This window comes from Pantherophis guttatus, chromosome 14 (assembly GCF_059756535.1).
Source record: "Pantherophis guttatus breed Tessera chromosome 14, ASM5975653v1, whole genome shotgun sequence".
NCBI classification, from domain to species: Eukaryota; Metazoa; Chordata; class Lepidosauria; order Squamata; family Colubridae; genus Pantherophis; species Pantherophis guttatus.
The window spans coordinates 19,163,257-19,190,938 of record NC_142076.1 but is presented as its reverse complement, the minus strand read 5'-3'; the positions used below and the strand labels follow the sequence as shown (position 1 = coordinate 19,190,938).

At 44.6% G+C, this 27,682-nt stretch overlaps 1 protein-coding gene across 1 annotated transcript; it reads left to right on the top strand.

The window, feature by feature from the left end:
- The first annotated feature begins 451 nt into the window (after positions 1 to 451).
- Positions 452 to 22,408, top strand: WIPI2 (WD repeat domain, phosphoinositide interacting 2). The gene is made up of 12 exons (XM_034436580.3): positions 452 to 764; positions 10,348 to 10,430; positions 13,012 to 13,181; positions 13,426 to 13,522; positions 14,578 to 14,675; positions 14,808 to 14,900; positions 15,100 to 15,170; positions 15,893 to 16,000; positions 16,325 to 16,489; positions 16,794 to 16,901; positions 18,421 to 18,554; positions 19,772 to 22,408. Exons 1-12 carry the CDS (start codon positions 691 to 693, stop codon positions 19,882 to 19,884), a joined length of 1,314 nt encoding a protein of 437 aa, XP_034292471.1. The 5' UTR covers positions 452 to 690; the 3' UTR covers positions 19,885 to 22,408.
- The last annotated feature ends 5,274 nt before the right edge of the window (positions 22,409 to 27,682 follow it).

Here is a 27,682-nt window from a genome sequence, read left to right as displayed (position 1 = left end):
TGTATAAGGTGTAAGGAATATATCATAATATTATCATTAGTATATTATGTATTAACTTAAAGTGTTGGAAGATGCTTGGGACCAGTGATGTCATATCTACGTCCAATGTTTTTAATTTTGAATTACTAATAAAAAACTTATTTTTTTTTTAAAAAAAGATCTTTGCTTTATTATTTTTATTTGCTGGGCTCTGCTTTTAAATCATTGAGCCAATTTTTAAACTAAGCATTCCTAACAAGCATCCGTGGTCGAATTATCATTTCATCGCCTTTTGGTTGTTTTTTTTCCCCCAATCTTCTTTCCCTCTGCAAAAAAAATAAATCTGCACGCAGAAAGGGGAACTGCGCCTGCGCGCACAAAAGCCTCCTCCTCCTCCTCCCCCCTCAAACAGTTCGGCGGCTCTCAAAAAAAAAAAGAGCCACCGCGCAGGCGCCCCTCCCGTCCTTCCTCCAACGCGCCTGCGCGAGGGCGAAGAGGCCGCTGGGAAAGGAGGGGCGGGGATGGCGCACGCGCGCAAAGGTTTCGGCCGCTAAGCCGAGCGTAAACAAGGCGCCGCTGTGAGGGGAGATGAGGAGACGGCCGGAGATGATGATGATGATGATGATGAGCCGGGCCGGGCGCTTCCGAGGCTGAGCCTCGCCGCCTTTCTTGCGCTCCTCCGCCCGGCGAAGGACGAGCGACGAGGCCGCCATGAATTTAGCCAGTCAGAGCGGCGAGGCCGGCTCCGGCCAACTGCTCTTCGCCAACTTCAACCAGGACAACACGTAAGGGAGGGGGGCGTGGCCAGACGGAGCGCGCACGCGCGTGCCCGTTGGTGTGGGGGGGGGGCTGGAGGCAGGAGCCGAGATTCGAAAGCGGGTGGGAGGGGGAGGAGGAGGAGGGGGCGTGGCCAAAGATGCCCCTGGCTTCCATCCTCCCTCCTGGGACTTCCCTCCCCCTCCCAGCTGGTTGTGGATTATGGGCCTTGGGGTGGTGGTGGTAGGGAAGGGTTAGGGTTAGGAAGGGGAGGAGGTGGAAAGACTACCCTAAGCCATACCCCTGCTGGGATTTTCACCCCAGGAAAAAAGGTGGAGTGGGGAGAAGGGGCACCCAGAGGCCATCTAGCCCAGCCCTTCTCCCTGGGCTGGGGAGCCCATTGAGCCATCCTGGAAGGGGAAGGCAGCTCAGCCTTCTTCTTAAGAGGCCTCCAAGTGTGGGCAGGACACCCCCACCCCACCCCCCACCCCAAACTCCAGTTGGGGGAGGGGGGAAAGAGGGTGGTCCCAGGTAAGGGTTTTATTTGATTGGGTGGGTTTCATAAAGGCAGGATGGGGTGGGGGGGGGGTGGGAGAATGGAAGGTTAACCAAGATTTTTTTTGGGGGGGTGGGGGGAGATTTGTCTCATCGGGGAGACTGGCCTGCTATCCTACCCCCGGCTCCGTGGGACCTACTTAAAAAAAAAGTAAATTGGGGTGCAGTAGAATGGGGATTCCAGAGAAAACCCACTTAAAATAGGTAAACCAGAGTGCAGGATTGGTGAGAAAAATGTGCATTTTTCCATTGAGAAAATCCCTTTTTTTTTTTTTTTTAAATTTGATTTATATGCCGCCCTTCTCCGGAGACTCAGGGCGGCTTACAATGTGCTCAGCAATAGCCTTCATCCTTTTGTATATTTATACAAAGTCAGCTTATTGCCCCCACAAACTGGGTCCTCATTTCACCTACCTTAGAAAGGATGGAAGGCTGAGTCAACCTTGAGCCTTGGCGAGATTCGAACCCTGCAGTAATTGGGGTTTAAACATCTCGTGCTTTTGCAACCTGAAAAATCTATATTGTTGTATGTGCATTGAAAGCTTATGCACCGGAAACAAATTCCTTGTGCGTCTAATCACACTTGGCCAATAAAGAATTCTATTCTATTCTAAATTGGACTTTTATTCCTTCGGTTCGTGTTTCCTTCGCTGATGTAGTAATTTAGGGTGGTAGGGTATTACTACCGTGTTTCCCCGAAAATAAGACCCTGTCTTATATTTTTTTGAACCGTGAAATAATCACTCGACCTTATTTCCATGCGCTCAAAAGCCCGAATGGGCTTGTTATCAGGGGAATGTCTTATTTTGGGGGAAACGGGGTATTTTCTCCTCCTCTGACTGCTTTTTAACTCATGCATGTGATGCATGTGGCTTAGAGTTGCACGAACAGATAAATTGCATGTAAAATGTTTACCCTGGTTTGATTTTGTTGTAGTCGTGTCTGACTTTTCACAACCCCGTAGATCATAGCGCACCAGGCTTCCCATGTCCTCCACTGTATCCCGGAGTTGGTCCAAAATCGTGTTTGTTGCGTCAATGACACAACCTAACCATCTCATCCTCTGCCTTCTCCCTTCTCCTGTTGCCTTCCATCTTTCCCAACATCAGGATCTTTTCCAAAGAGTCCTCTCTTCTCATTTGGTGGCCAAAGAAATTGAATTGAGGTTCAGGATCTGCCCTTCCAAAGGACAGTCAGAGTCGATTTAGGATAGGGGTCGGCAACCTTAAACACTCAAAGAGCCATTTGGACCCGTTTCCCACAGAAAAGAAAACACCGGGAGCCACAAAACCTTTCCTGTGCCTGACTATTTCTTGAGCGGCCACAAAACTAGCATATGTAGTTGAATGAAATGTTCTGTTTTCTTCTGAAACTTTTCTTTCCTTGGATTTATCCGTGGTTGGCCTACCGGGGATTGAAAAGCACAATAAATTGTGTGCTAGCGGGTGTCGCACATTGGCGGTTGTGACGCATATTTTGAGTGACGGAGCCGCAGCAGAGCGGTGAAAGAGCCACATGCGGCTCCAGAGCTGCAGGTTGCTGACCTCTGGTTTGGGGGGGGGAAGAGCAGTCATCTAGGTCCACTTCATTTTAACTCAGATTTAATTAACCGGGTTAGTATGTTTTGAGGCACGGACAGCCATGCTTTCCACTTGCCTAAATATTCTCCATCTACCATAGAGCTGCAGGTTGCTGACCCCTGATTTAGGAGAATCCGAAAACCAGAAAAGTTTTTTCTTTTTTTCTCGCCATAGTACATCAGAACTAGACTGCGTTGTTTCTGTGTCATATAATATATGTGGGTATATGCATAATTTTGCATTTGTTTATGTTGTCATGTTTCTGTAGTGTATATTGGAGGTGGTGACCCTTCCAGAGCTGTTTGCAACAAAATTTTATTTTAATCTATGCCGATTAGTGTACGTTTATTTATTATTTATTGATTGATTGATTCGATTTATATGCCGCCCTTCTCCGGAGACTCAGGGCGGCTTACAATGCGTTAAGCAATAGCCTTCATACTTTTGTATATACCTGCTTAGTAGGGCTTTCGCCCCCCCCCCCAGCAGTGTTCTTTTTTATACAAAGTCAGCTTATTGCCCCCACAATCCGGGTCCTCATTTTACCTACCTCGAAAGGATGGAAGGCTGAGTCAACCTTGAGCCTGGTGAGATTTGAACTCGCAGTAATTGCAGGCAGCTGGTGCTACTTAACAGCACTTTAGTCTGCTGCACCACCAAGGCTCTGTTTAAAGTGACAATAAAGTTATTCTAAGTTCTAAGCAGTTTGTAGTTAGATTTGTTGCCGATTCAGCTCTGGCCAGGCCTGCTCAGTGGTAGCCCCTATTTAAGGGAATCCTCCTTTCCAGGAACTATGGATATGGATCCTGTTGGCTGGGGAATTCTGGGAGTTGAAGTCCACTCATCGTGAAGCTGCCAAGGTTGGGAAACACTGTCCCAGAGTACTCAGCAATGACTCAGGCACTCTGGGAATTGAAGTCCACCCATCTCAACAGTTGCCAAGATTACGAAATATTGCTTTAAGGAAGCACATTCTGACAGCTCACTCTTGTCAGATCTTTCTGTCTTTGCAGTGATTAAGAAAAAAAAAACACCTTGCAGTTTCTTAAGTCCAGCTAAAGAGGCTCAGGTAATAAACAAAAATGAAAAATCAAAACCACAATTCCTGACTTATTTAAACGTCTATGGAGATTCTCAATCATCCAAGTCATGGCTGTCCCAACGATGTTTTTCAAAAGGCAGCTGGACTTCCTTGGTTTTCTCCTTGAAAACATTTTGCTTCTCATCCGAGAAGCTTCTTCAGTTATTAAACAGAAGTTTCTTGGATGAGAAGCAAAACGATTTCAGGGAAAAACTAAAGTCCATTTGCCTTTTAAAAATATCTTTGGGACAATTCCTAACTTAGCTAATTATTAATGCTGACTCTTTCCTCTAAAATTTTGTCTTCTTATAAAACAAATGTAATTTTTTTAAAAAATTCAAAGTTAGGAATATTGAAATGGAGGAGCAGGGAAGGAGACGGAAGCCAATTTTCCCCCATCTTGTCACAGTCTGCTTTCACACAATTTTCTCACAACATAACAGTCGAGAAAGTAACTTATACTGTCTCTCAACCTTCTGTTTGTTTTGCTTGAATGGGAGCAAAACTTTCTGTGCTCGCTCTAAACACCACGGGATTGGAAAGCCAGCTCGGAGGTTTTCTATGTGGGTGACTCGGGAGGAAAAACCCTAAGCTGCTTCGGCTGTTCCCGTCTCCCCTTTTGTGTGGCTTGTTCCGCTAGCTCCGACGGTGGTTCCTTGTGTGTATGTGTACATTTGTGAGTTGGCAGGAGGATACAGAACCGAATTGCTGCAGAGGCCTCATCTCTTGAATGCAAAGTAGGTTTAATTCTTGCAAAAAAGGGAAGCATGGGTATCAAAATAGGAGAAAGTTAATAGGAATAGAATAAGAATAGAATAGAATAGAATAGAATAGAATAGAATAGAATAGAATAGAATAGAATAGAATAGAATAGAATAGAAAATAGTACAGAGGAGAGGAGAGGAGAGGAGAGAAGGAGATAATGATAGGATAAGATAGGGTAGGGTAGAGGAATAGAATAGAATACACTAGAATAGAATTCAATATGGAATAGAATAGAGAATAGAATAGAGTAGAATAGAATAGAATAGAATAGAGAATATAGAATAGAACACAATAGGGAATAGAATAGAGAATAGAATACAATAGGGAATAGAATAGAATAGAGAATAGAATAGAATAGAATAGAGAATAGAATAGAATAGAATAGAATAGAATACATACAATAGAGAAAATAGAATACAATAGAGATAGAATACAATAGAATACAATATAGAATATAGAATAGAATGGAATATAGAATACAATGGAGAATAGAATAGAATAGAATAGAATAGAATAGAATAGAATAGAATAGAATAGAATAGAATAGAATAGAATAGAATGGAAAAAATGGAATGGAATGTAATATAACAAAAGCAAGGATTTGCATTAGCTCTTCGCCAATCTAAGTGGTCGTTGGTTTTTAGCCATATTGTTGGGTTCGTGCCCAATGCCAAGTCATGAACCGCATTTTCAGATAATTGTGCGTGGGGAGTCACCCAACCCGTGAAGTCGGAGCCCGACCAACCGCATTTTGCTTTGAAGCGGTGTGCGCGAACACAGCCTGTATCCAACTGTAGCTTCTCCTTTAGGTCGTTGCTTCACAGTCTTGCTGCTACGATCGCTGATGCGTCCGTCGATAAGATTACGAAATGTTTCTCATCGGTGGCTCCTTCCAGGCCTCCTGCGAAATTTCAGGGCCGATTGCTGCTGGAGACCAGGTTGTTCCATTGGGTTTGTGTAGGCACACCTGACTTTACACCCACTTGGTACTCCAGCTTTAGATGCTGCAGCCAGATAAGGAAGATGTCACGTCCAGCTTCTCTTGCGTCGCAGTGGTTGCTTGGTATTAAAATATCAGATTTGCGATTGAGCAACCTTCCCTACTTTGAGAGTAGGAAAGTTGTTTGGTTGCTTCTACAGGTGGTCCTTGACTTACAACGGTTCGCTTAGGTGGACCTTTCAAGGTGACACTGAAAAAAAAGCGACTGTTTTTTACAGTTACCACTTTTCCAGCATCCCCATTCTGGTCGTGTGATCAGAATTCAGAAGCTTGGCAAATTGACATTTGAAATTAGAGAACAAGAAGATAAACAATATTATAAGATATGGGACTTATTTTATCGATGGTTAGATAAAAAAAAAATATGGAAGTGAAAGAAGAGATTTTTATAATACAAGAATTGTAGAATTATATAAAATACAACATCAAGATCTATTATTATTGGATCGATTTAGTGATGAAATGAATGTTATAAAGTAACTCAAATCTTAGAATATTTTGTACAAAACGAGGGAAGAACAGCTATAAATGATCAATGAGGACAATAATATAGAGATATATATTAGATCGATAATATAAGAATTTAGGTAAACTGTAAACTATGAAGATGGTGAAGATGCACAAAAGACTGGTAACCAACCGACACTCTATGGGTAATTGAAGATGGTTGTATGTTTTTAAATAAAACATGTTTTTATTACGTTTAAAAATTTAAAAAAATGTTTTTTCAAAAAAAAAAGAATTCAGAAGCTTGGCAATTGGTTCACACTTATGACTGTTGCGGTATCATGTTGCCACCTTCCGACGAGCAAAGTCAACGGGGAAGCCGTTAAGCGAATCATCGCACTTGTTAAATTAGCGACAGGGTTGTTAAGTGAATCCAGTTTCCCCCTTGACTTTGCTGGTCAGAAGGTCGGAAAAAGAGGATCACAGGAACCTGGGAACACTGCCACCGTCGTAAGTACATGCCAGTTGCCGAGACTCTGAATTTTGATCACCTGGCCGCTGCAGGGATGTGTGAAAAACGGCCCCACGTCATTTTTTTCCAGCGCCGTTGTAACTTTGAATGGTTACACTAAATGAACTGTTGTAAGTCGAGGACTGCCTGTACGTGCTATATTTAGAGAGCTGTATTTTGGGCATTTTTTTTAAAAAAAAAATCGGCATGCAGGGCTGGTCTGGAAAACTTGGAGAGCCTTTTCAGCAAAAGTTTTTGGTAGGGACAGAGAAGGGGACACCCTGGTAGGGCGAGTGAATCTCTTGACTGGAAAGGACGGTCAACGGCAACATTTTCGCAAGCCACAATATGTTCTGTCCTCCTGACAAGTGTAGGCTTAATTATTTATGTTCATCTCTCTCGGCAGTTGCTAATTGATCTCCGGTGCCATGTAACTTTGACTAACTCCCTACGTCCTGTACGTGTCTTTGTGTCTCGGTACGTGTCTTTCATTGAAGGAGTTATTGCTTCTACACAATAGAGGCAAAAGGGGAGCAGGATTTCAAGATTTCAAACCTTTGTTATCAATGGAGGGGAGGTTGGCCCCCTACTTTATTTTCTTCCGTGGTTCTAGGCCCTTTTTCGGGGGATGGAGTCCAGGCAAGGGATTCTGTGCTAGCCAGGATGTCTCTCGGCTTCTAATAAGAAGGTGGGTGTCAGGAAAATGACATAAGTACCACAATTCCTACTCCTTTTAAAAGAACATTTATGGTAAGAGGCAAGGAATATCAACACTGCCCTTCTAGCGCTGCCCTTCTATTACCTAGTTGGGTAATAAAACTTCTGCAAGAAAACACGCCAAGCTCAGGGAAGGAGGGAGGGAAGGAAAGAAGGAGAGATGGGAAGGAAAAGGAAGGAAGGAAGGAAGGAAGGAAGGAAGGAAGGAAGGAAGGAAAGGAAGGATCACTAATGATATTAGTTAGTTGGGTTATGAAAGCTCAGAGAGCAGCAAGGGGAGGGGGGGAGGGAAGGAAGGAAGGAAGGAGAGATGGGAAAGAGAAGAAAAAAGGAAGGAAGGATCATGGACTGGACTGATGGGGTAGTATATTTTAAATTTTTTAAAAAACTTTTATTTTTTGTGTATATTTTTTGTTTTTAACAGTTGCTTGTTCGATTGTCGTTGTGAGCCGCCCCGAGTCCTTGGAGATAGGGCAGCATACAAATTTTATAAAATTAATTAATTAATTAATTAATTAATTAATTAATTGATGATATTAGTTAGATTATGAAAGATCAGAGAGCAGCAAGGGGAGGGAGGGAAGGAAGGAAGGAGATGGGAAGTGGAAGGAAGGAAGGAGAGATGGGAAGGAGAAGAAAAAAGGAAGGAAGGATCACTAATGGTATTAGTTGGGTTATGAAAGCTCAGAGAGCAGCAAGGGGAGGGAGGGAGGGAGGGAGGGAAGGAAGGAAGGAAGGAAGGAAGGAAGGAAGGAAGGAAGGAAGGAAGGAAGGAAGGAAGGAAGGATAACTAATGATATTAGCTAGTTGGGTCATGAAATGTCCGCAAGAAAGTCTCCAAGCTTAGAGAGCACCACGGACTCCCCAGTTCAACCCAGAGCTACAGATATTCTCTTCTGTCGAAACCGGTGAGTCTACCAGCAAGAGGCAGACCCACCAACATCAAGGCTAATAACCATTGATTTCCAGGATTTCCATCCATTCGCTCAACCCTTGTTTGAAGCCAGCGAGGCTGGTGGCCCCGCATCCCATTTCATGGTAACAAATTCCAAATGTTGGTTAATTTCCCACTCACTTTTCTGGCGGCTTATATTATGAGATCCCATTTGATCGTCTTATTGAAAAAAAGAATCCGACCAAAACTCTTGGCTCTGCTTCGTGATCGCCAACGTACCCCAAAAGGCAGCCTTGACTGTTTGAATTGCATTCCCCCCCCCTTTGGAGGCAATAAAACAATATACCCATTGTGCCAAATATTTCTCATTGCCAGATGACAGGATTATCATTAATGCATTTTGCTCTCCCAACACCAAGTCTTTTTTTTCCCCCTTCTTCTTTTCCCTCCCCCTAAATCATTAGCAAGCGAGAACACACCGTGAGTTCTGCTTGCTTTAGAGTCTGTTAAAAATTGATAGTGACTTATAAATAAGGGGTAGTGTAAACTCTATAAATAATCTTCCAAACCACTAGATTAAAAATACCGACTTTCCCTTTGGGGCGCATTATAGAGAACCGTTTTCGTTTTCTGCCCAAGTTGTACTTTCGAAAAGAAAATGAATTGTCGTGCGATTCGTGCCCGTGCTGAGATACAAATGAGTTTTTATAATCGATAGCTATTTCTCTCTTGGGGATATAAGCAGCCTTTGCAATAAACCGAGAGAGAGAATATTCTCTCAGTGTCTCTCTCCTTTCCCGGCCTTCTCAAACAGAAGAATTTTGCTGTAGACAAAATATGACTTAACTCGGTGCCAGCTGTGGAATTGGGATCGTAGAAACACCCAGGAGCATAGAAGAGTTCAGAGGCAGATGCATAAATAAATGTCTTAAACGTATTTATTCATATGATAAATCATATTAACTATGTACAACAGAGACTCATGAGGAACAAACATGAAAAGAGAGAGATGGAGAGAGCGCATGGTGGAAAAGGTTGGAGGGGGTTTTATACTCAGGGTAAGCCCCTCCTTTCCACGTAGGGGTGGAGACACTCTCTGCCTCCACTGGTGTCTATATGACACATGTGCCAATGGCTTGCAAATACTTGACACTAACAAATCAACCCAATACACTGTGGCTAGACTTTGACTTGTGACCATAACGGAGCCTGCCCATCACACTTGTAAGCAGCGACGGTCGTAAAACGAGTTCCTCACGGCCCTGTTTTCACGACCTTGTTTTTGCAGTGGCCATTAAATAAATCTCCGCAGTCGTTAAGCGAACTAATTATTCACAATGGTTGCAGATTTGCCGAAAAACCCTAGTTTTCGGGAAAGCATCGTCAAGCGACCACGGGACACCGCAAATGGCTATACATGTAGCCGTGTCCTGGAGTTTGGTCCCGTGACTGCAAGGAGGTGGGGTGGGGTGGGCTGACCGTCGTAATTTCAAATCCAGGTCGTAAGTAGCTCCCAAGGTAGGTCCGTCAAAACGTCAATCGGTCGCTAAGCAGTGAGTCATAAGTTCTGCGGTTCTGTTTTGAGTTGTCCCTTCCTTCAACAGCTAGATTTATTTTTATTTTTATTTTTTTTTAATTTGATTTATATGCCGCCCTTCTCCGGAGACTCAGGGCGGCTTACAATGCGTTAAGCAATAGCCTTCATCCTTTTGTATATTTATACAAAGTCAGCTTATTGCCCCCACAAACTGGGTCCTCATTTCACCTACCTTAGAAAGGATGGAAGGCTGAGTCAACCTTGAGCCTGGCGAGATTGGAACTTACAGTATTTGCAGACAGCTGGTGTTAATCACAATGCTTTTAGTCTGCTGAGCTACCAGGCCCGTTATTGATCTGTTTCCAGTTTTGTTGGGGTCTGCAAGAAACGTAAAGGCTTATCATTGGATTTTACAGATGTCCGGCATTTGAAGGTCTCGGAAGAGTTGCTATGAATGTGGGTTCTTGGGTCGTCACGATCCCCTAAAATCAGGATCCTTGTTTGACCTCTTGTTTATTTTTCAGGTCCTTGGCTGTGGGCAGCGTGTTGGGGTACAAATTCTTCTCTCTCTCTTCTGTGGATAAACTGGAGCAGATCTACGAGTGCAGTAAGTGTTTTTGGGGGGTTCTTTTCTCCTCCTCGGTCTCACCGTTTCCTAAATTACGTCCGCAGACCAAGGCAGGATTTCTCAGCCTCTTCAACGTGAGGATGTACGGACTTCAGTTCCTAGTTGCAAGCCACTTTTCTCCAGTGCTGCTGTAACTTTGAACAGACCCCAAATGAACATTTGTAAGTCGAGGGCTACCTCTATAACGAGAGCATTCTGATTTCCGATACGAGGGAGTCTTCTGCGAAAGAAGACTGTGGTTTAGTCTCTTGGACTGTGCTGAAGCCCATCCTCGGGGAATTTCTCTCTCTCTCCACAATGTGTGCATTGGGCTATTCTGTGTGCGGTACTTATATGATGCCTGTTGTGTGTGGCTCACAGCTGTTGCAATAAAAGAGGTTTTTGGGACCACTCGTGTGTTTTACTGGCTCAGGAAGCCTAGGTCAGAACAAGAGGAGCCTTGGTAGTACAGTGGTTTAATGCACCCTGTAATTAACACAGCTGCCTGCAATTTCTGCAGGTTCGAATCTCCCCAGGCTCAAGGTTGACTCAGCCTTCCATCCTTTCTAAGGTAGGTGAAATGAGGACCCAGATTGTGGGGGCAATAAGCTGACTTTGTATAAATATACAAAAGTATGAAGGCTATTGCTTAACGCATTGTAAGCCGCCCTGAGTCTCCGGAGAAGGGCAGCATATAAATCAAATTTAAAAAAAAAAAAAAAGAGTGATGTCTTTTTGGTCGGAAGGACTCATGGATCAAAACCCCCTAAAGTCATGAACTCCCTGGCCTTTTTCCTAGTTGGCCAACACCGACTGCAGTGCCGTTTGATAGGTTAGATTTATATTAATAGCTCCATCCAGGAAGTCTCACTGGCGTGTATTTAGCGGCACCAATTTTTAGCTGCTTTTTATTTACAGCTCTCAAAAGCTCCAGCAAGCGGAGGGCTTTTACCCCTCTTGTTCTTTCGCCTTCACCCACTTAACAGCTTCGCGCTGAAATATGGCCGGCTATTTATAGGCGGCTGTGCTTGGAAATGGCAACCTATTGATCCACGAGAGAGAGAGAGAGAGAGAGAGAGAGAGAGAGACGGTCTCTGGCTGGCAGTAGTTTAATTGACTGCCTCCATGTTCTGGTTCAGTTGGAAATGGTCTGTCTCTTATTTATTTATTTATTTATTATATTTCTATACCGCCTTTCTCCCGTAGGACTCAAGGCGGTGTACAGTCAAGAAAAATATAGACACACAAACATCATAAAATTGCTAATTAAAATTGTTACTTAGTTTGGTCAATTAAATAAAACCCAGAATTAGATAACATTTAAAAAATCATTCGCATGTTTGTATGTTTAGCCCTGCCTGTTGGAACATCAGGGTCTTGAGGGCACGGCGGAAAGCACGGAGATCAGGGATATTCCATATCTCTGGGGGCAGTTCATTCCAAAGGGTTGGAGCCCCCACAGAGAAGGCCCTCCCCCTGGGCCTTGACTGACGGTACCGAGTAGACCCTCCCTGTGAGAACGAACTGGTCGGTGGGAGGCTATTGGTGGCAAAAGACGGTCTCGTAGGTACCCAGGTCCTAAGCCATGGAGCGCTTTAAAGGTGATAAATAACACCTTGAATCTTAGACCCGTGTACCTCTGCTCTTGTTTTTAAATGATCTGTGTACTGCTAAAACTCTCGTGTCTAACTTTCAATTGGGCGAAACAGTAGATTGTGGGGTAACAGTGATTGAATCAACAAACTTCAAATGGGCTAACATAAAGAATGCATCTGGGACCCGTGACTCTGTGGGATAGAAATTTAGCAAAATTGTCGCTGCTTCAGTGCTGACGCAGTCCCATGATCGTTATTTCCAACGTTCCCAGTCAGTTTCCTACAAAGAAAGTCAATGGGGAAGCCGGCAGGAAGTCAGAAGTTATTCCCATTACTTTTCTGCCTGTGCGTGCCTCATCCTATTTCTCTGTTTAATAAGGAAGTATCTATGAATATTTTTCAGGAATTGGGGTAGGGCTAGTCTAGTGAAAAGAAGGACCAGGGTCTTCCAGTATTGAAGGGGCTGCCACAAAGAAGAGGGGGCCCTCCTATTCTCCAAAGCACCTGAAGGCAGGACAGTAAGGAACGGATGGAAACTAATCAAGGAGAGAAGCAACCTGGAATTAAGGAGAAACTTCCTAACAGTGAGGACAATTAACCCGTGGAACAGTTTGCCACCAGAAGTTGTGGGTGTGCCATCACTGGAAGCTTTCTAGAAGAGACTGGACAGCCACTTGTCTCAAATGAGAAACCCCATCCCATCCCCACCCTAGCTTAATTCTTATCCGTGCACTCTGGAGTGGGCGGGGGTCTTAATTGGGGCTTATTTTGGGGATAGGGCTTATATTGGGTGCATGTGTAAAAATCAAGCTAGGGCTTACTTTCTGACTAGGTCGTATTTTCGGGCAAACACGGTAGACAGTTTCTTGGGGAGGGTGGGGGGCTGAGTCTCATGAGGTCTTTCCTCTCCTGAACCTGCAACTTAACCCAGTTGTTGGTTCTCTGTTTTGTGCCACCCCTGTTCCCTTTCCACGGTCGCCCCGCAGATGACACTGAAGACGTGTGCATCGTGGAACGGCTCTTTTCCAGCAGCTTGGTTGCCATCGTGAGCCTCCGGGCGCCTCGCAAGCTGAAAGTCTGCCACTTCAAGAAAGGGACGGAGATCTGCAACTACAGCTACTCCAACACGATCCTGGCCGTCAAGCTGAACAGACAGGTGAGTGGGGGCCCCGCTCAGGCGAGCTGCTGCTGCCGGTGGTGGCACGGTGGTGAGAATGCAGTATTGCAAGCTAACTCTGCCGACTGCCAGCAGTTCGATCCTTAACAAATTTCTCACTTAGCAACATAAATTTTGGGCTCAATTGTGGTCGTAATTCAAGGAATACCTGTATAAGTCTAAGTGCTATTGCTTTCTGCTTCTCTCTCTTCTTCTTCTTCTTTTTTTAATTTCCCTCCCCCAGAGATTGATCGTCTGCCTGGAAGAGTCTCTGTACATACATAACATACGGGATATGAAGGTGCTGCACACCATCAGGGAGACGCCCCCCAATCCTGCAGGTAAAGATGCTCCTTACTCTCCTTTGATCCTCCTCTGACGCTGATACCTTTCCGCTCCCCGTTTTAGCTGGTTCCGTCCAAAAGAGTAAGATGGACTTGTTCCTCTGGGGGATGTTTTTTCAGCATCCGAAACTTCTGAAACTCTGTTTCAGAAAAAACTTTTTTTTCTGTCTCTGAAAGCCTCTGAAACAGCGCTTTAGAAAAAAAGCCTCTGAAACGAAGTTCAGAGGCTTTTTTTCTGAAGCTCTGTTTGGAGGCTTTTTTTCTGAAGCTTCGTTTCTGAGGCTTTTTTCAGCCTCTGAAAACTGAAACACTGAAAGCTGGGCGGGGCTACATTCAGAGTATAAGACGCACCCAGATTTTCACCCTCTTTTTTGGGGGAAAATACTCGGAAAAATACGGTGTATGTATATATATATATATATACTGTATTTTTTGGAGTATAAGACGCACCTTTTTCCCCCTTAAAAGGGGGTGAAAATTTAGGTGCATCTTATACACCGAATGTAGCCCCGCCTACCCACTGGCCCCCACCCTTTGGCCTCTGCCTCGCAGCAGTTTACCTCCTTGCAAGCAAACGGCAAGAAAAAACAGCTCCTTTCAGCTTCAGCACAGCCTAATTAGCACAAGTTGATTGGATCGGCCTCCCGACTCTCAGCTGATTTGCTCTCAGCTGTTTTGCGCAGGGCTCTGCTGCTTGCTGCAAGGAGGTAAATTGCTGGAGCAGATTTTTTTTCTTTCCCTTTGTGCTAATCAAGCTATGCTGAAAACGAAACTGAAAGTAAAGCAGGCTGTTTGCTGCAACGAGGCAAAATTGCTCAGAGGCAGATTTCTTTTTCTTCTTTTCCTCCCCAAAAAAGGTAGTAGGTGCGTCTTATACTCTGAAAAATACGGTATATATAAAAAGAGGGCTTCAGCCATGCTAATCCCAAGAAAAAAAAAAGAAAGTCCACTAAAGGTGGATAATATTATCGTCGTCATTAATCTTGATTCTTTTCGTGACGGTTTTGGAAAGGAGAGTTCTCCAATCGTGCCGTTTCCTCTTTTCTTCTCAGGATTGTGTTCCCTGTCCATAAACAATGATAACTGTTATCTGGCCTATCCAGGGAGCGCGACCATTGGCGAGGTCCAAGTTTTTGACACCATCAACTTGGTAGGGTCCTGCAGGCTCCCGCCAGGCTCTGGACTCCCAAAAATCGGGGGGGTGGTTTGGGGGTGGATGGGGAGGGCAGGAGCCGCCATTCTGCACTAAGGTCTTACGTTCCGTTCTCGGGCTTCTCCGCAGAGGGCTACCAACATGATCCCCGCTCACGATAGTCCGCTGGCCGCCCTGGCTTTCGACGCAAGCGGTACGAAACTGGCCACCGCCTCCGAAAAGGTGCGTTTCCAATCCCTTCTCTGGGATTGGAAAGGGGGGGGAAAAAAAATAATGCTGGGGTTGGGGAAACGTGAGTGGATCCCGAGAGGTTCTCAAGTGAACCAGAGCCCAGGCAGAGAGAGAGAGAACAGCAAGAAGTCCCTTCGAGAAGGAGGGCGGCTTGGATGGCTTCAAAAGTTGGACTTCTTTTCTCCCGCAGGGCACGGTGATCCGGGTATTTTCCATTCCAGAGGGGCAGAAGCTCTTTGAATTCCGAAGGGGCATGAAGAGGTGATTGTGTGATTGCAATCTAAAGATTTTTTTGGGGGGGGGGGGAGAGATTTAAGGCTGCGTGAAGTATTCTGTCTCCAAATGTTTCAACAACAAAACTTCCTTCCTTCCTTCCTTCCTTCCTTCCTTCCTTCCTTCCTTCCTTCCTTCCTTCCTTCCTTCCTTCCTTCCTCCCTCCCTCCCTCCCTCCCTCCCTCCCTCCCTCCCTCCTATTCTCTCCTTCCTTCCTTCCTTCCTTCTTCCTGCCTTTCTTCCTTCCTTCCCTCACTCCCTCCTATTCTCCTTCCTTCCTTCCTCCCTTCCTCCCTCCCTCCTATTCTCTCCTTTCTTCCTTCTTTCGTCCTTTCACCGTTCATTCTCTCCTTCCTTCCTTCCTTCCTTCCTCCTTTCACCTCCCCTTCCTATTCTCTCCATCCTTCTTTCCTTCCCTCCTCCTTTCACCCCCTCCTATACTCTCCTTCCTTCTTTCTTTCCCTCCCTCCCTCCTATTCTCTCCTTCCTTCCTTCCCCCTTTCACCTCCCCCTCCTATTCTCTTCTTTCTTCCCTCCCTTCTATTCTCTCCTTTTCCTTCTTCCTCCTTTCACCTCCCCCTCCTATTCTCTTCTTCCTTGCCTCCCTCCCTCTCTCCTTTCACCTCCCCCTCCTATTCTCTCCTTCCTTCCTTCCCCCCGCTCCCTCTGCATCATGGTTGACCCACCATCTCTTCGCTTCTTCCCTCCAGGTGCGTCAGCATCTCTTCGTTGGCCTTCAGCATGGACGGCATGTTCCTGTCGGCTTCCAGTAACACAGAGACGGTGCACATTTTCAAGCTGGAGACTGTGAAAGAGAAGTAAGTTTTGGGCGGCTGAATTTGCTTAAACCTGGGGCGACTGAAAGGAAGGGGCTGACTCGCCTCATTAGCCGGACCCCCTTAGAAGAGAAAGAAAAGTTGGGGAGGAGATAGAGGGGAGTGAATTGTGTCCCGTCCTACCTCTGCCGACAATTTTGTGGATCAGATTGTGGTTTTCCGCAGCGGCACAAGAGATGGCTACGCCCTGTGGTCTGTTTGAAAAGAAGAGCCATCCCCCAACTTCTTGGATGGACAGTCATGTTTTTAAGGGGACGGTTTTGAAGACCTTCTCTCTTCCTCCCTCCCTCCTTCCCTCCGTCCCAGACCTCAGGAGGAACCCACCACCTGGACGGGGTACTTTGTGGAGACCATTCGGACGTTCCCAAACTACCTGCCTGCCCAGGTGACCGAAATGTTCAACCAAGGCCGAGCCTTTGCCACAGTCCGGCTCCCCTTCTGCGGGCACAGAAACATCTGCGCCTTGGCCACGTGAGTAGCAGCACGGCACGAGAGCTCTTCCTTAAGTAGAGATGGAGGCTGACGGAGCCCCTGTACTTCCTTCAGTTGCAGAGAGCAGAGTTGACCCAATAGAATGAACAATTTGGGAGGAAGGGGTGTTCCTCTTCCTCCCCTGCTCCAAGACTTGTGAATAGGCAGACTTTTCCTTGAAAGCTGATGAATTGTGGGGGCTTTGGTGCTCCCTGATCTTAATGGTTTTCTTGCAGGACGTTTTATAACCATCCTAGGTGACATCATCAGTGCTTAGCTGACGAATCTTTTTGCTTCCTTCTAGAATTCAGAAAATTCCCCGACTGTTGGTAGCAGCTGCCGATGGGTATCTCTACATGTACAATTTGGACCCTCAGGAAGGGGGTGAATGCACACTGATGAAACAGCACAAGTGAGTCCCCCTCCCTCGCTGTTGCTTCCCCCTTTCAACAAAATTCTTCTTTTGAGGGTTGGTCCTAAACCCATCGGATGCGGTGGCTCAGTGGCTAAGACGCTGAGCTTGTCAATCGAAAGGTCGGCAGTTCAGCGGTTCGAATCCCGAGTGCCGCGTAACGGGGTGAGCTCCCGTGACTTCTCCCAGCTTCTGCCAACCTAGCAGTTCGAAAGCAGGTAAAAAATGCAAGTAGAAAAATAGGGACCACCTTTGGCGGGAAGGAAACAGTGTTCCGTGCGCCTTTGGCGTTGAGTCATGCCAGCCACATGACCACGGAGACGTCTTCGGATAGCGCTGGCTCTTCGGCTTTGAAACGGAGATGAGCACCGCCCCCTAGAGTCGGGAACAACTAGCACATATGTGCGAGGGGAACCTTTACCTAAACTCATAATATGGGCTTCCAAATACGTGGTGGGCACAGAGCATCTAACACACAGCTGTTGAATTGGTCTTCGGTGACAGCGAAGAATAAGATTTGAGCGCATGTTTTCTTGAAATATCCAGTCATGTCTGAAAACCGGTAGACATAGTTCTCGAGTTACAACCGAAAAATGGCCATTGTGGATTGCTTAACAGCTGTGGCATTCACTTAACTGCTGGGGGGAAAAAAACCCTCATAAAATCGGATCAGTTACATGATGACCCTTGCCGTAATTCTGGCCTCGGTTACCGTCGTAAGTCAAGGACCACCAGTGTGTCAAAAATGATTAAAACTAGACTCTGCTGGAGGAGTCTTTTGGACCTGAAATAAATAGCAATAGCAGACTTATATACCGCTTCACAGTGCTTTACAGCCCTCTCTAAGCGGTTTTACAGAGTCAGCCTCTTGCCCCCAACAATCTGGGTCCTCATTTTACCCACCTTTGAAGGCTGGAAGGCTGATCCAAGCTTGATCCGGTCAGGATCGAACTCCTGGCAGTAGGCAGAGTCAACCTGCAATACTGTATTCTAAGTATTGTGCCACCATGGCAAGGAAAGGAAAGGAAAGGAAGGGAAGGGAAGGGAGGGAGGGAGGGAGGAAGGAAGGAAGGAAGGAAGGAAGGAAGGAAGGAAGGAAGGAGAAAAGGGAGGGAGAAAAAGAAAGGAAAGAAAGGAAAGAAGCAATTGCACTTAGACTTATATGCTGCTTCACAGTGCTTTTACAGCCCTCTCTAAACGGTTTACAGAGTCAGCCTCTTGCCCCCAACAATCTGGGTCCTCATTTGACCCACCTCAGAAGAATGGAAGGCTGAGTCAACCTTGAGCCCGGTGAGATTCGAACTGCCAAACTGCAGTCAGCTGGCAGTCAGCAGAAGTAGCCTGCAGTACTGCACTCTAACCACTGCACCACCGCAGCTCATAAAGCTGATTTCCTGCCAGCGTCGCTGAGTTTCCCTGCCGAACGTCCGGCTGTGCTGTGGAGGCCACCAGGGCACGCCGGGTTGAGGTATCCTTGTCTGTTTCCTTAGGGTTGAGGTATCCTTGTCTGTTTCCCTAGGTTGGATGGCAGCATGGAGCCAGCCAATGAAATTCTAGAATCTGCCTCTCATGACAGACCCTTGGTAGCACAGACCTACAGTGCCGCTGTGACCAGAGGTGCTGCTTATATGCCTTCTTCGCCCACAAGACACGGTAAGAACCACGCAGGAACCTTCCACTTGTAGACCGAGAAGTTTGCAGGGATCCCCGTTGGGGAGAATGCCATCCATATGACTTAATAGGCCCCTAGGCTCAAAAGGCCCGTCTTTTGGTTGTCACTTTGTCAGTCGACACTAACAGGGAAGCCTTGATTGCATCACCACTGCCTTGGCAACCACGATAGACAACAGAACTCCGTAGGTGGTCTTTCTACCACTTGTCCGTTTCTAGGTTGACGGTCATGGTTGGTGGAGATGGTCTCTCTCCTGCTCTTTGGTGGAAGAGCTTATTGTCAGGGGTTCCAAGTAATAACACCCGTAGCAAACAACACTCAGGTGAATTCCTCAAAGAACAGTTTTATTTGGATATATCCGATATATATCCGGTAAAATATTGCCGATAATTTTACCAAAGCGCAAGGTGCCATTAAACACACCAATTGTTGTGAAAGATTTGGATTAAGAGTCTGAAATGTAACTGATACCACTGTACAATGTATGATTTGGATGTGTATTTTTGTTTCTGTATCTATTGTGTATATTGTTCTGCCCAATGGGGAGAATGTTAGGTTCAGCTTGTAGCTTACTCCTAACTTGTTGGTCAGGCAATATATCTGTTTCTTTAAGAAACAACTGAGCCACGTAATCAGGGTTTGCTGAACCCTGTAATTAGGCTACAGTGCATACATAAGCAGCGCAGAGAAGCGTTCTTTTTTCCTAATTGTTCCTGTTCCTGTTCCTTCCTGCGTCTTTCTGCTGATTGGTGTTAGACTGGATTGTTATATGGTACTGTATACCGAGAGTTACTAAAGTCTGTTTGCTTTGGTAAGGGAAGATACTTACTGGGCTGATATTACTGTTTATGACCTTGGACTGTTTTACCTACACCGAGACTGCTTACTATCTTGTATATAAAGTATTTTTCTCATACGAGCTGCACATTTATCTCCTTCCCTGTGTGTTTCTGCTCTGCTCGTTGCACAAGCAACAAATACTTTTTACACACACCCTAACACTATTGGCACAGGCTGGTGTGAAAACCGACTCTGAATGTTCCCGCGGTTTTCACCTAATTAAAAGTAAACGTTTTCCCCCCTTCCCCAATGGTCCAAACAAGGTGACCCCGGATGACGGAGAACCTCCCCGGACCACCGAGAAGGAGGCACTTCACTTCTTGAACAGTTGTTCTTCTTCTTTTTCGTCTCCCTTCAGTCTACAACGAAGATCTGGGGGCCGTTGGCGGCGTTTGCCTGGAGGACGACATCAGCGCTCTGCGGCTAGACGAAGACAGCGAGCATCCTCCCATGATCCTTCGGACTGATTGAACTTCAACCTGTGAATTGCACTCCCCAAGCTGAGAACGCCAGGCTGACGCTTCCGGAGGACTCGTGTCGACGCTGCTATGGACTTCGGCCTGAGCCAAGCGCGTGTGATCCTCAAAGGAAGACAGACTTCCCTCTGAAATCGTTTCCAAGCAAAACCTGCATAACACACAGACCTACACACACACACACACACACTCATGCCCATCCTAGCTTGTAGTGGCGGTTCCATACTCCCCCCAGAGGTGGAAACGCACACCTAGATTTCACTTTGGTGGCCTCCTGCTTTTTTTCTTTTTTTCTTTTTTTTAGCCGTCAGGAAATAACCCGTATATTTTTTCGTTGTTGCCAAACAAAACAAACAAACAAAAAAAAAGAAACCAACCTTTGCTATTTATTCAGCACCTTTGAGCTTTGCATGTCTCCTTGTGCCAAGTGAAAATAGGCGAGCCGATTCATTTTATAACCGCATTTTTGTTTTGTTTTTTTTTAATTTCTTAAAGAAAACAAAAGTTTGCGAACTTCACACTGGGCATTGGCGAGGGGAAGGAAGAGCAGCGAAGATGATGCTTTAGCTGCTGCTGCTTCTGCCTGGACGAAGAAAATAATACTTTTTTTTAAAAAAAGGAGAGAAAATCCGAGTGGCTTTTTTTTTTTTTTTTTTTTTTGGCGCACGGCTTAAGAGGCGTGCCTGGAGAATTTTGAGACACTACTTTTACTAAAGATCAAACGTTCCCCCTCCTCTGAATCTTCCCCCCTCCCCCTCTTTCCTCTCCTTTCATGAACCATTTCCTCCATCTCTTTTCTCTGGTTTGTATCTTTCTTTTCTTTTCTTTTCTTTTTCTTTTTCTTTTTTTTTTTGCTTTCTCCCTGGCTCTTCAGACCATTTTGGTAATTAAAACTTTTCCTGATTCTGCCTCGTTTGTGGGATTGTGGTATTTATCTCTTCCAACGTGGCCTTGTTTTCCAAGCATCTTCCACTGTAAAGGACAAGGCTTTGAATCAGCCAAGGAGAGAGAGAGAGAGAGAAGGGAAGAAAAAGGCTTTATCTGTCTTTCGGAGCCATCTTTAGAAGCTGTGTGAAGCCAGGAATCCTGGCTTGGCAGACCACAATAGCTTGCATATTGATGGCAAACAACCAGGCGATGGGAGAGATCTGAATTTTGAGGGCAAGCGATGAATTGGAACATCTAGGGGTGCACACATTGGCAATCCCTGAAATCCCTTAAATGTTTTGGGATCTCTGCATAAACTCCAGAATTGCTGGGATGTGGGTCTCTCTCGATCCCTTTTTTTCCATTTTTTGAATCTGGAACTCTTCCCTGCCCTGTTCCTTGGGATCCCAGTTTAAGCCGCCTTCTGCGTTCTTCGGCTGCACGCTTGGTCTTGACATACCAAATCTGTCCTGCTTTATTTGCTTGCTTGAAGAGTGAAGGAAACCGGCTGTGCTTGTTACCAGCATCATGGTTTGTTACGCCAAAATCCCCCTTTCCTCCCCCCCGGGCTTCATAACGATTGTCATAACCCTGGCTAGCATGTTGACTTTTAACAAGTGTTAAGTTCTTAACCGGAAAGTATGTTCCTTCTTGCCGTTAGTTTTATCCGAGCTGTATAAATCTACTCGCCTCACTTGAAATCCTTTCCCTGTCTGTAGCTTTCTTAAAACTCTTTTGAGAAAACAGTTCAGCTCCCTAGATCTATCTCGGGTTTGTTTTTCTGCTGCTGGGCAAAACCCTTATTTTATTTTGTTTCTCCTTTTTTCAGCTCCTGTGGATATCGACCTTAAATCTCTTTTCTTCCAGCTTCCTTCTCTGGTCGGGAGGTTTATATCCTGATATTTGGCATATTGTATTGCTGTGCGTTTCCCCCCCCCCCCCTTCCATCACAACTGCCACTAACAGTTCGCTCTAGGCGGTTAAAAGGATGTGAAGCCTGAACTTTGGAGTGACTTCTGAAGGATGTCTTCGAAAAAAGAACTCATTTTTGGCATGTCAGTTAAGGCCCACGTGTCCTCCTTAAGTTGTGGTTCAAGGTTTAAATGGAATCATGTTCCTGTATTCTATTTTATTTTATTTTATTTTATTTTTTGTCTCCTTGGTTGCAGCTCTTCCTCCTCCTCCTCCTCCTCTCGAAGGTGTTACATGGCCTAACCTGTTGTGTCATTTCTCACTTCCAACAGCTTGCGCAAAGGTTGTTGTGTCATGGGGAAAAAAACAACCCAAGCTTGTTTGCAACTGCCAGGACTTGGATGAAAGTGTGACCAAAATCGGAGGGGGAAAAAAAAAACTGCCTTTTCTTTACTGAGCTGTAATGTGCCTTGTTCCATTTTTTTTTGTTTGTTTTTGTTTTGTTTTGAACCTTTGAGATTTGTTTCCATGCACCAAGAAGAAAAATGATGTGGGGAAAAAAAAAAAACCTTTTTTTGGGTGTGAATGGGTTTTTTTTCTTTTTCATAGAACGTTAGCCCTTTCGGGGTTCCCTCCCCCCCTTTCCCTCCTTTTGATTAAATGATCATTAGGTCTTCCTGTATTGTGGCTTTCTCTTCTGGGAACCAAAATTAATGAAAATGTTTGCTGGGAAGAAATGCAGGAAAAGAAAGATGGAGTGGGGGGGGATGTGTCTTTGCAAGAAGGAAAAACAAACTCCCCCCCCCCCACCTTTCTCCTGCTATTATCTCAATTCAGGGTTTTTGTTTTTGTTTTGCTTCTTTTGTTATTGTTGAGTTGGGTCAAAATGAGATCCTTAAAAGTGCACTAGGAATTTCCCAGGTGTCACGATGGGGCTGAAATTCAGATTTCAGGAAAGAATCACGAATAGGCCAAGCTTTCCCGGAATGGAAAACTTAAGTCATTCACTATGTGGCCACTAGATGTTCTTCGTCTTCTGAGTTTTTGTGCGTCTGGGTGTTGCGTGCATTAATACAAAACAAAATTTGCACACCTGGCTTTAAATGCAGTCATCTCGGAGGAATTTTGTTTCATTGTAATGTAAGATTTTTCTGATGTTCTGGGTGGAAACCTTTGAGAACAAGGGGAAAAGTCTAAGGAGGTATGACAAGAGAAAACAGCAAAGGGGTTTGCTGAGGTTTGAATGAACAAACAAAACACAACATAAGTGCAGTTTAGTAGCTGTTTCAAAGGTAAGTACTGTATTTTTTGGAGTATAAGACGCTCCAGAGTATAAGATGCACAGTTTTTGGGGAGGAAAACAACAGGGAAAAAATTCTGCCTCTGCTTACCAGCATCCATCAGTATTCATCTAGCTAGCGTCCTTGCAGCCAACAGCCTGGTCAGTCCCTTCACCAAAAATCCAGATCTGTCCCAATTAACTCCAGCCACAAGCACCGAGCAATGGCCAATTGAGTCCACCAGGTACTTGAAAGTCTTCCCAATCAAAATAAACCCAACGGGCAAAATTAAATGCACAATACAAGAAGCTTTCACGAAGCAAGAAAAGGCCGAAGGCACGATCCAAAGTCGAGGCACGGTGTCAACCCAAAGCAAGACAAAAGAATCACAACGACCAGAGAACACACAGCTAGGAAACGAACGCAAGAAAGGCGGTAAAATGTTGGGCAAAACTCACTTTGTCTCGCTTAGCAATAGGAATTTGGGGCTCCGTTGTGGTCGTAAGTCGAGGACTGCCTTTACTGCCATATTTGCACCACGATGCTCGGATGATATTAGAAGTTACAGGCGTTCCTCAACCTGTACGACCATAATTTGAGCCCCAAATTTCTGCTGTTAAAAAGGGAGATATTTGTTAAGTGAGTTTTTGCCCCGTTTTACGACTTTTCTTGCCACGGTTGTTAAGCGAATCACTACAGTTGATAAATCAGTAACCAGCTTGTTAAGTGAATCTGGCTTTGCTGGTCAGAAGGTCGCAAAATAGGGATCGCATGACCCCGGGAAAACTAGGACCGTCATAAATATGAGCTAGTTGATCATGGGGATGTTGCAAAAGGTTGTAACTATGGAAAAAAAGGGTCATATGTCAACATTGTTCAGTGCCTTTGTAACCGAATGGTCACTAAATGAACCGTTGTAAATTGAGAACTACCTGTACCCCAAGAGAGCACTTTTGATGTTTGGAGCTGTCTGAGGTCCTGAAACTACCCACAATGTACATTAGTGGCCAAAATTGTGGAAACCTTTTTGGGAAAAGTGTATTTTTGAGGTTGGATGGCTAATAACACCATTTTTTTTTTCCTGGAGTTTCAAGAGAATCCTATTCCACTGCTGGAATGGCCTGGGAATAGCCCAGACCTTCACCCAATGGAAAATCTATGGAGCCGACTAAAGAAACCGGTTAGTCAGAAGCGACCCAGCGATAAAACCCAGTTAATAGAAGCCATCATTCAATCTTGGTTTCACATTAGAACAGCTGCAGAACTCAAAGACTTGGTTCACTCCATGGGAAGACGTTGTAAGGCCGTCATTCATGCTAAAGGTTACCCAACGAAGTATTAACTGACACGGTGATCATTTTTGCATATCTCGTTTTTTCTACGGTGATCATTTTGGTATATCTCGTTTTTTCTACGTGTTTCACTTTCCTTCTTTATACTGTCACTGCTATTCTAATAGCAAATCCTTCATGAAAGTTATTGCATTACATTCTTGATTAAATTATCTTTCCATGGATATATAATTTTATGGTACTACTCCAATAAAAAAAAAAGGGTGTTATTAGCTAGTTTTAGAAAATACACTTTTTCCCAAAAGGTTTCCACAATTTTGGGCACTACCGTAGCATACAAAGAGAGAACACAAACGCAAACAATAAGGAAAAACAGGGAAGGAAAAAAGGAAGAGAAAAGGGAATAGAAAGAAAAGGGATTGACTTCCAACTCCCTTTGGTGCAGCAGAATAAGGCCTTGACATCCAATCTCCACTTTTTTTTTTTTTTTTTTTTTTTTTTTACATAATGGTTTAAATTAGCAAAACCGTTTGTGGACTTTGTGCTTGAGATGGGGGGAACTTCAATTTGGGATTTTACCGATTAGGTAGCTTTGTTGTTACAGAAATGGCTATATGACACCCATCTCAAAATCGAGCGACTTTATTGTCACTTTAATTGTACACCAATCGGCATACATTAAAATTTGAAATTTCTGAAACTGTACAGTTTCAGAGACTAAACTGATTTTGAACTTAATATCAGCAGCTAGGCTGCTGGTAGCTCAATATTGGAAGAAGGACTCTTTGCCTACTATTGAAGAGTGGATACTGAAAGTAACAAACCTAGCAGAAATGGCGAAAATCTCGGCGTACTTGAAGGACCACACGCAAGAAAGATACGTATCGGAATGGAGAAGATGGATTGATTATATTCAAAATAAGTATCAGACAAGAAAATATCAAATAGCTTATGAATGAATGTTAGTATTAGAAGTATTTGGTTATCTGTAGTGGAGTTAAGGTTTCAGTGGGGAAGGCAGTACTTTGAGGATAAGTAGATTAATCTAGTTTATCTTTGATTAAATGAAATACCTTGTATTTTGCTCTGGGAAGTCGGGGGGGAGGGTGGGATGAAGGGGGGGAAAGGGTGGGGGGGAACAGGGAGAAAATTTCTTGTATTTCTTTTTTGTAAAACTTTTCAATTAAAAAAAAAATTGAAATTTCGTTGCCTACAGCTCTCAAAGGGCCCAATAGACGTTACTGTAGTACAGTAGCCTCCAATAGACGCTACAGTAACACGACAAAATAAAATACAAAATGATACAGACTCCAAGCAGCTTACAACCACAGTTGTGATCCCAGACACACACATCTTCCTACTTTTAGGCTGTGGGTGGAAACTTTCGACAGTGGGAGGAAGCCACAGCAAGTAAATCAGGCTGTGACATAACAAGGTGTCTGTCTCTCTCTTTATCTCTTTGTGTGTGTGTGTATTTGTGTGCTGTCAAAAGAGCAATAAACCTAAATCAAATGGCTGGCCAGGCTTGAACCCAAGCGGATATATATCCATGGCAGCAAAGTGTGCCAACCTCTTGACAAGCTGTTGAGAAGACAAAAAGAACTGGGCCAGAATGAAAATGCTACAGTGGCCGCAGATAACAACAGCTGAGAAATAAAACATCGGTTTTTGTATATTGTGGCATCCATCAGATAACAACACAAGGGGCGGATGGATGCAACCTGCTTTGGGGCAGATGGTCCCTAACCACCACCTGATCCTGCCTGCCCCTCATCCGACTAGATCCAGCCATGCCCATTTTACCTTCCCCATATTTTTAAAAGCCATTTTACGATGCAGAAAATGTGGGTCTCTTTTATTTTATTTATTTATTTTATTGAATTTCTATACCGCCCTACTCCCGAAGGACTCAGGGCAGTGAACAGCCACAAAATAAAACACACACATATAAAAATTTAAAATCGAATAAAATGAATTAAATAAATTTGGCTGAATTAATACCCATAATTTAAAATACCCATATTTTAAAACGCATTAAAATTTAAAATTTGCACTTAAAAGGGAGAAGATTTAGGCCAAGACTCTGCTTAAGGCCAGCTTAATCACCTGCAGATATGACTTAGAATAGATGCTCCCAACCTTTCGGCTTACCTGGGCTGCCCTGAGTGATGAGGAATGGTCTCAGGCTGCAAATATAATATAGATAGGTAGTCCTCAACTTACAACAGTTCTTTTTTTTTTTTTTTAATTTGATTTATATGCCGCCCTTCTCCGGAGACTCAGGGCGGCTTACAGTGCGTTAAGCAATAGCCTTCATACTTTTGTATATTTTATACAAAGTCAGCTTATTGCCCCCACAAACTGGGTCCTCAATTTACCTACCTTAGAAAGGATGGAAGGCTGAGTCAACCTTGAGCCTGGCGAGATTTGATCTTACTTTAATTGCAGACAGCTGGTGTTAAATTACAGAGCTCTGTCTGTTGAGCTATCCAGGCTTTTAGTGACCCTTCAAAGTCACAGCAGCCCTACAAAAAGTGACTTAACGACCGTTTTTCGCACTTACGACCATGGCAGCGTCCCCCACGGGTCACGTGAATAAAATTCGGATGCTTGGCAACCAACTCCTATTTATGACGTCGGTAGTATCCTGGGGTCACGTCCCCTTTTGCGACCGTCTGACCAGCGAAGTCCATGGGGAAACTAGCTTCACTTAACAATTGTGTCCATAAATTTAACAACGGCAGTGATTGCAGTTGATGCTGGCAAGAAAAGTCATAAAATGGGGGGACAAAACTCTCATTGAACAACAGAATTTGGGCTCAATTGTCGTAAGTCGAGGACTACCTGCAATAGAATCCTGCTGACAAAAATTGTTATCTTTGGGATCTTTCAGAAAAGAGTGGAGGTATCATACGTTCCATTAAAAGAGGGCCACTACCGAGAAACTCCTTTTTTTGTGGTCTCACCGCATCCCTTATCGACGGGACCCACAACATACCTACAATGTGCCTTCCCATCCTGGTGGGTTAGGTGGATGCAGTAGGGGAGAGATAACCCTTCAGATAGTTGTTTCACTTTGGACCTGATAGTATACTCTCTGGAGCGTGGGTCTCCAACCTTGACAACTTTAAGACTTGTGGACTTCAACTCCCAGAATTCCTCAGCCAGCAAAGCTTAAAGTCCACAAGTCTTAAAGTTGCCAAGGTTGGAGACCCCTGCTCTGGAGTATCTCCAGTGGTGGGATTCAGCCAGTTCGCACCTCTTCGGGAGAACCAGTTGTTAACTTTCTAAGCAGTTCGGAGAACCAGTTGTTGGAAGAAATCTTACTTTGTTTTTTTTTTTTCCCACTTTACAGGGCTAATCCTGTAAGGAACTGAAACAT

Coding starts and splice junctions, on each gene's coding strand:
- WIPI2 (XM_034436580.3), top strand. CDS start 691: ATGAATTTAGCCAGTCAGAGCGGCGAGGCCGGCTCCGGCCAACTGCTC. Junction 16,490..16,793: donor AACATCTGCGCCTTGGCCAC/GTGAGTAGCAGC, acceptor GCTTCCTTCTAG/AATTCAGAAAATTCCCCGAC. Junction 16,902..18,420: donor ACACTGATGAAACAGCACAA/GTGAGTCCCCCT, acceptor CTGTTTCCCTAG/GTTGGATGGCAGCATGGAGC.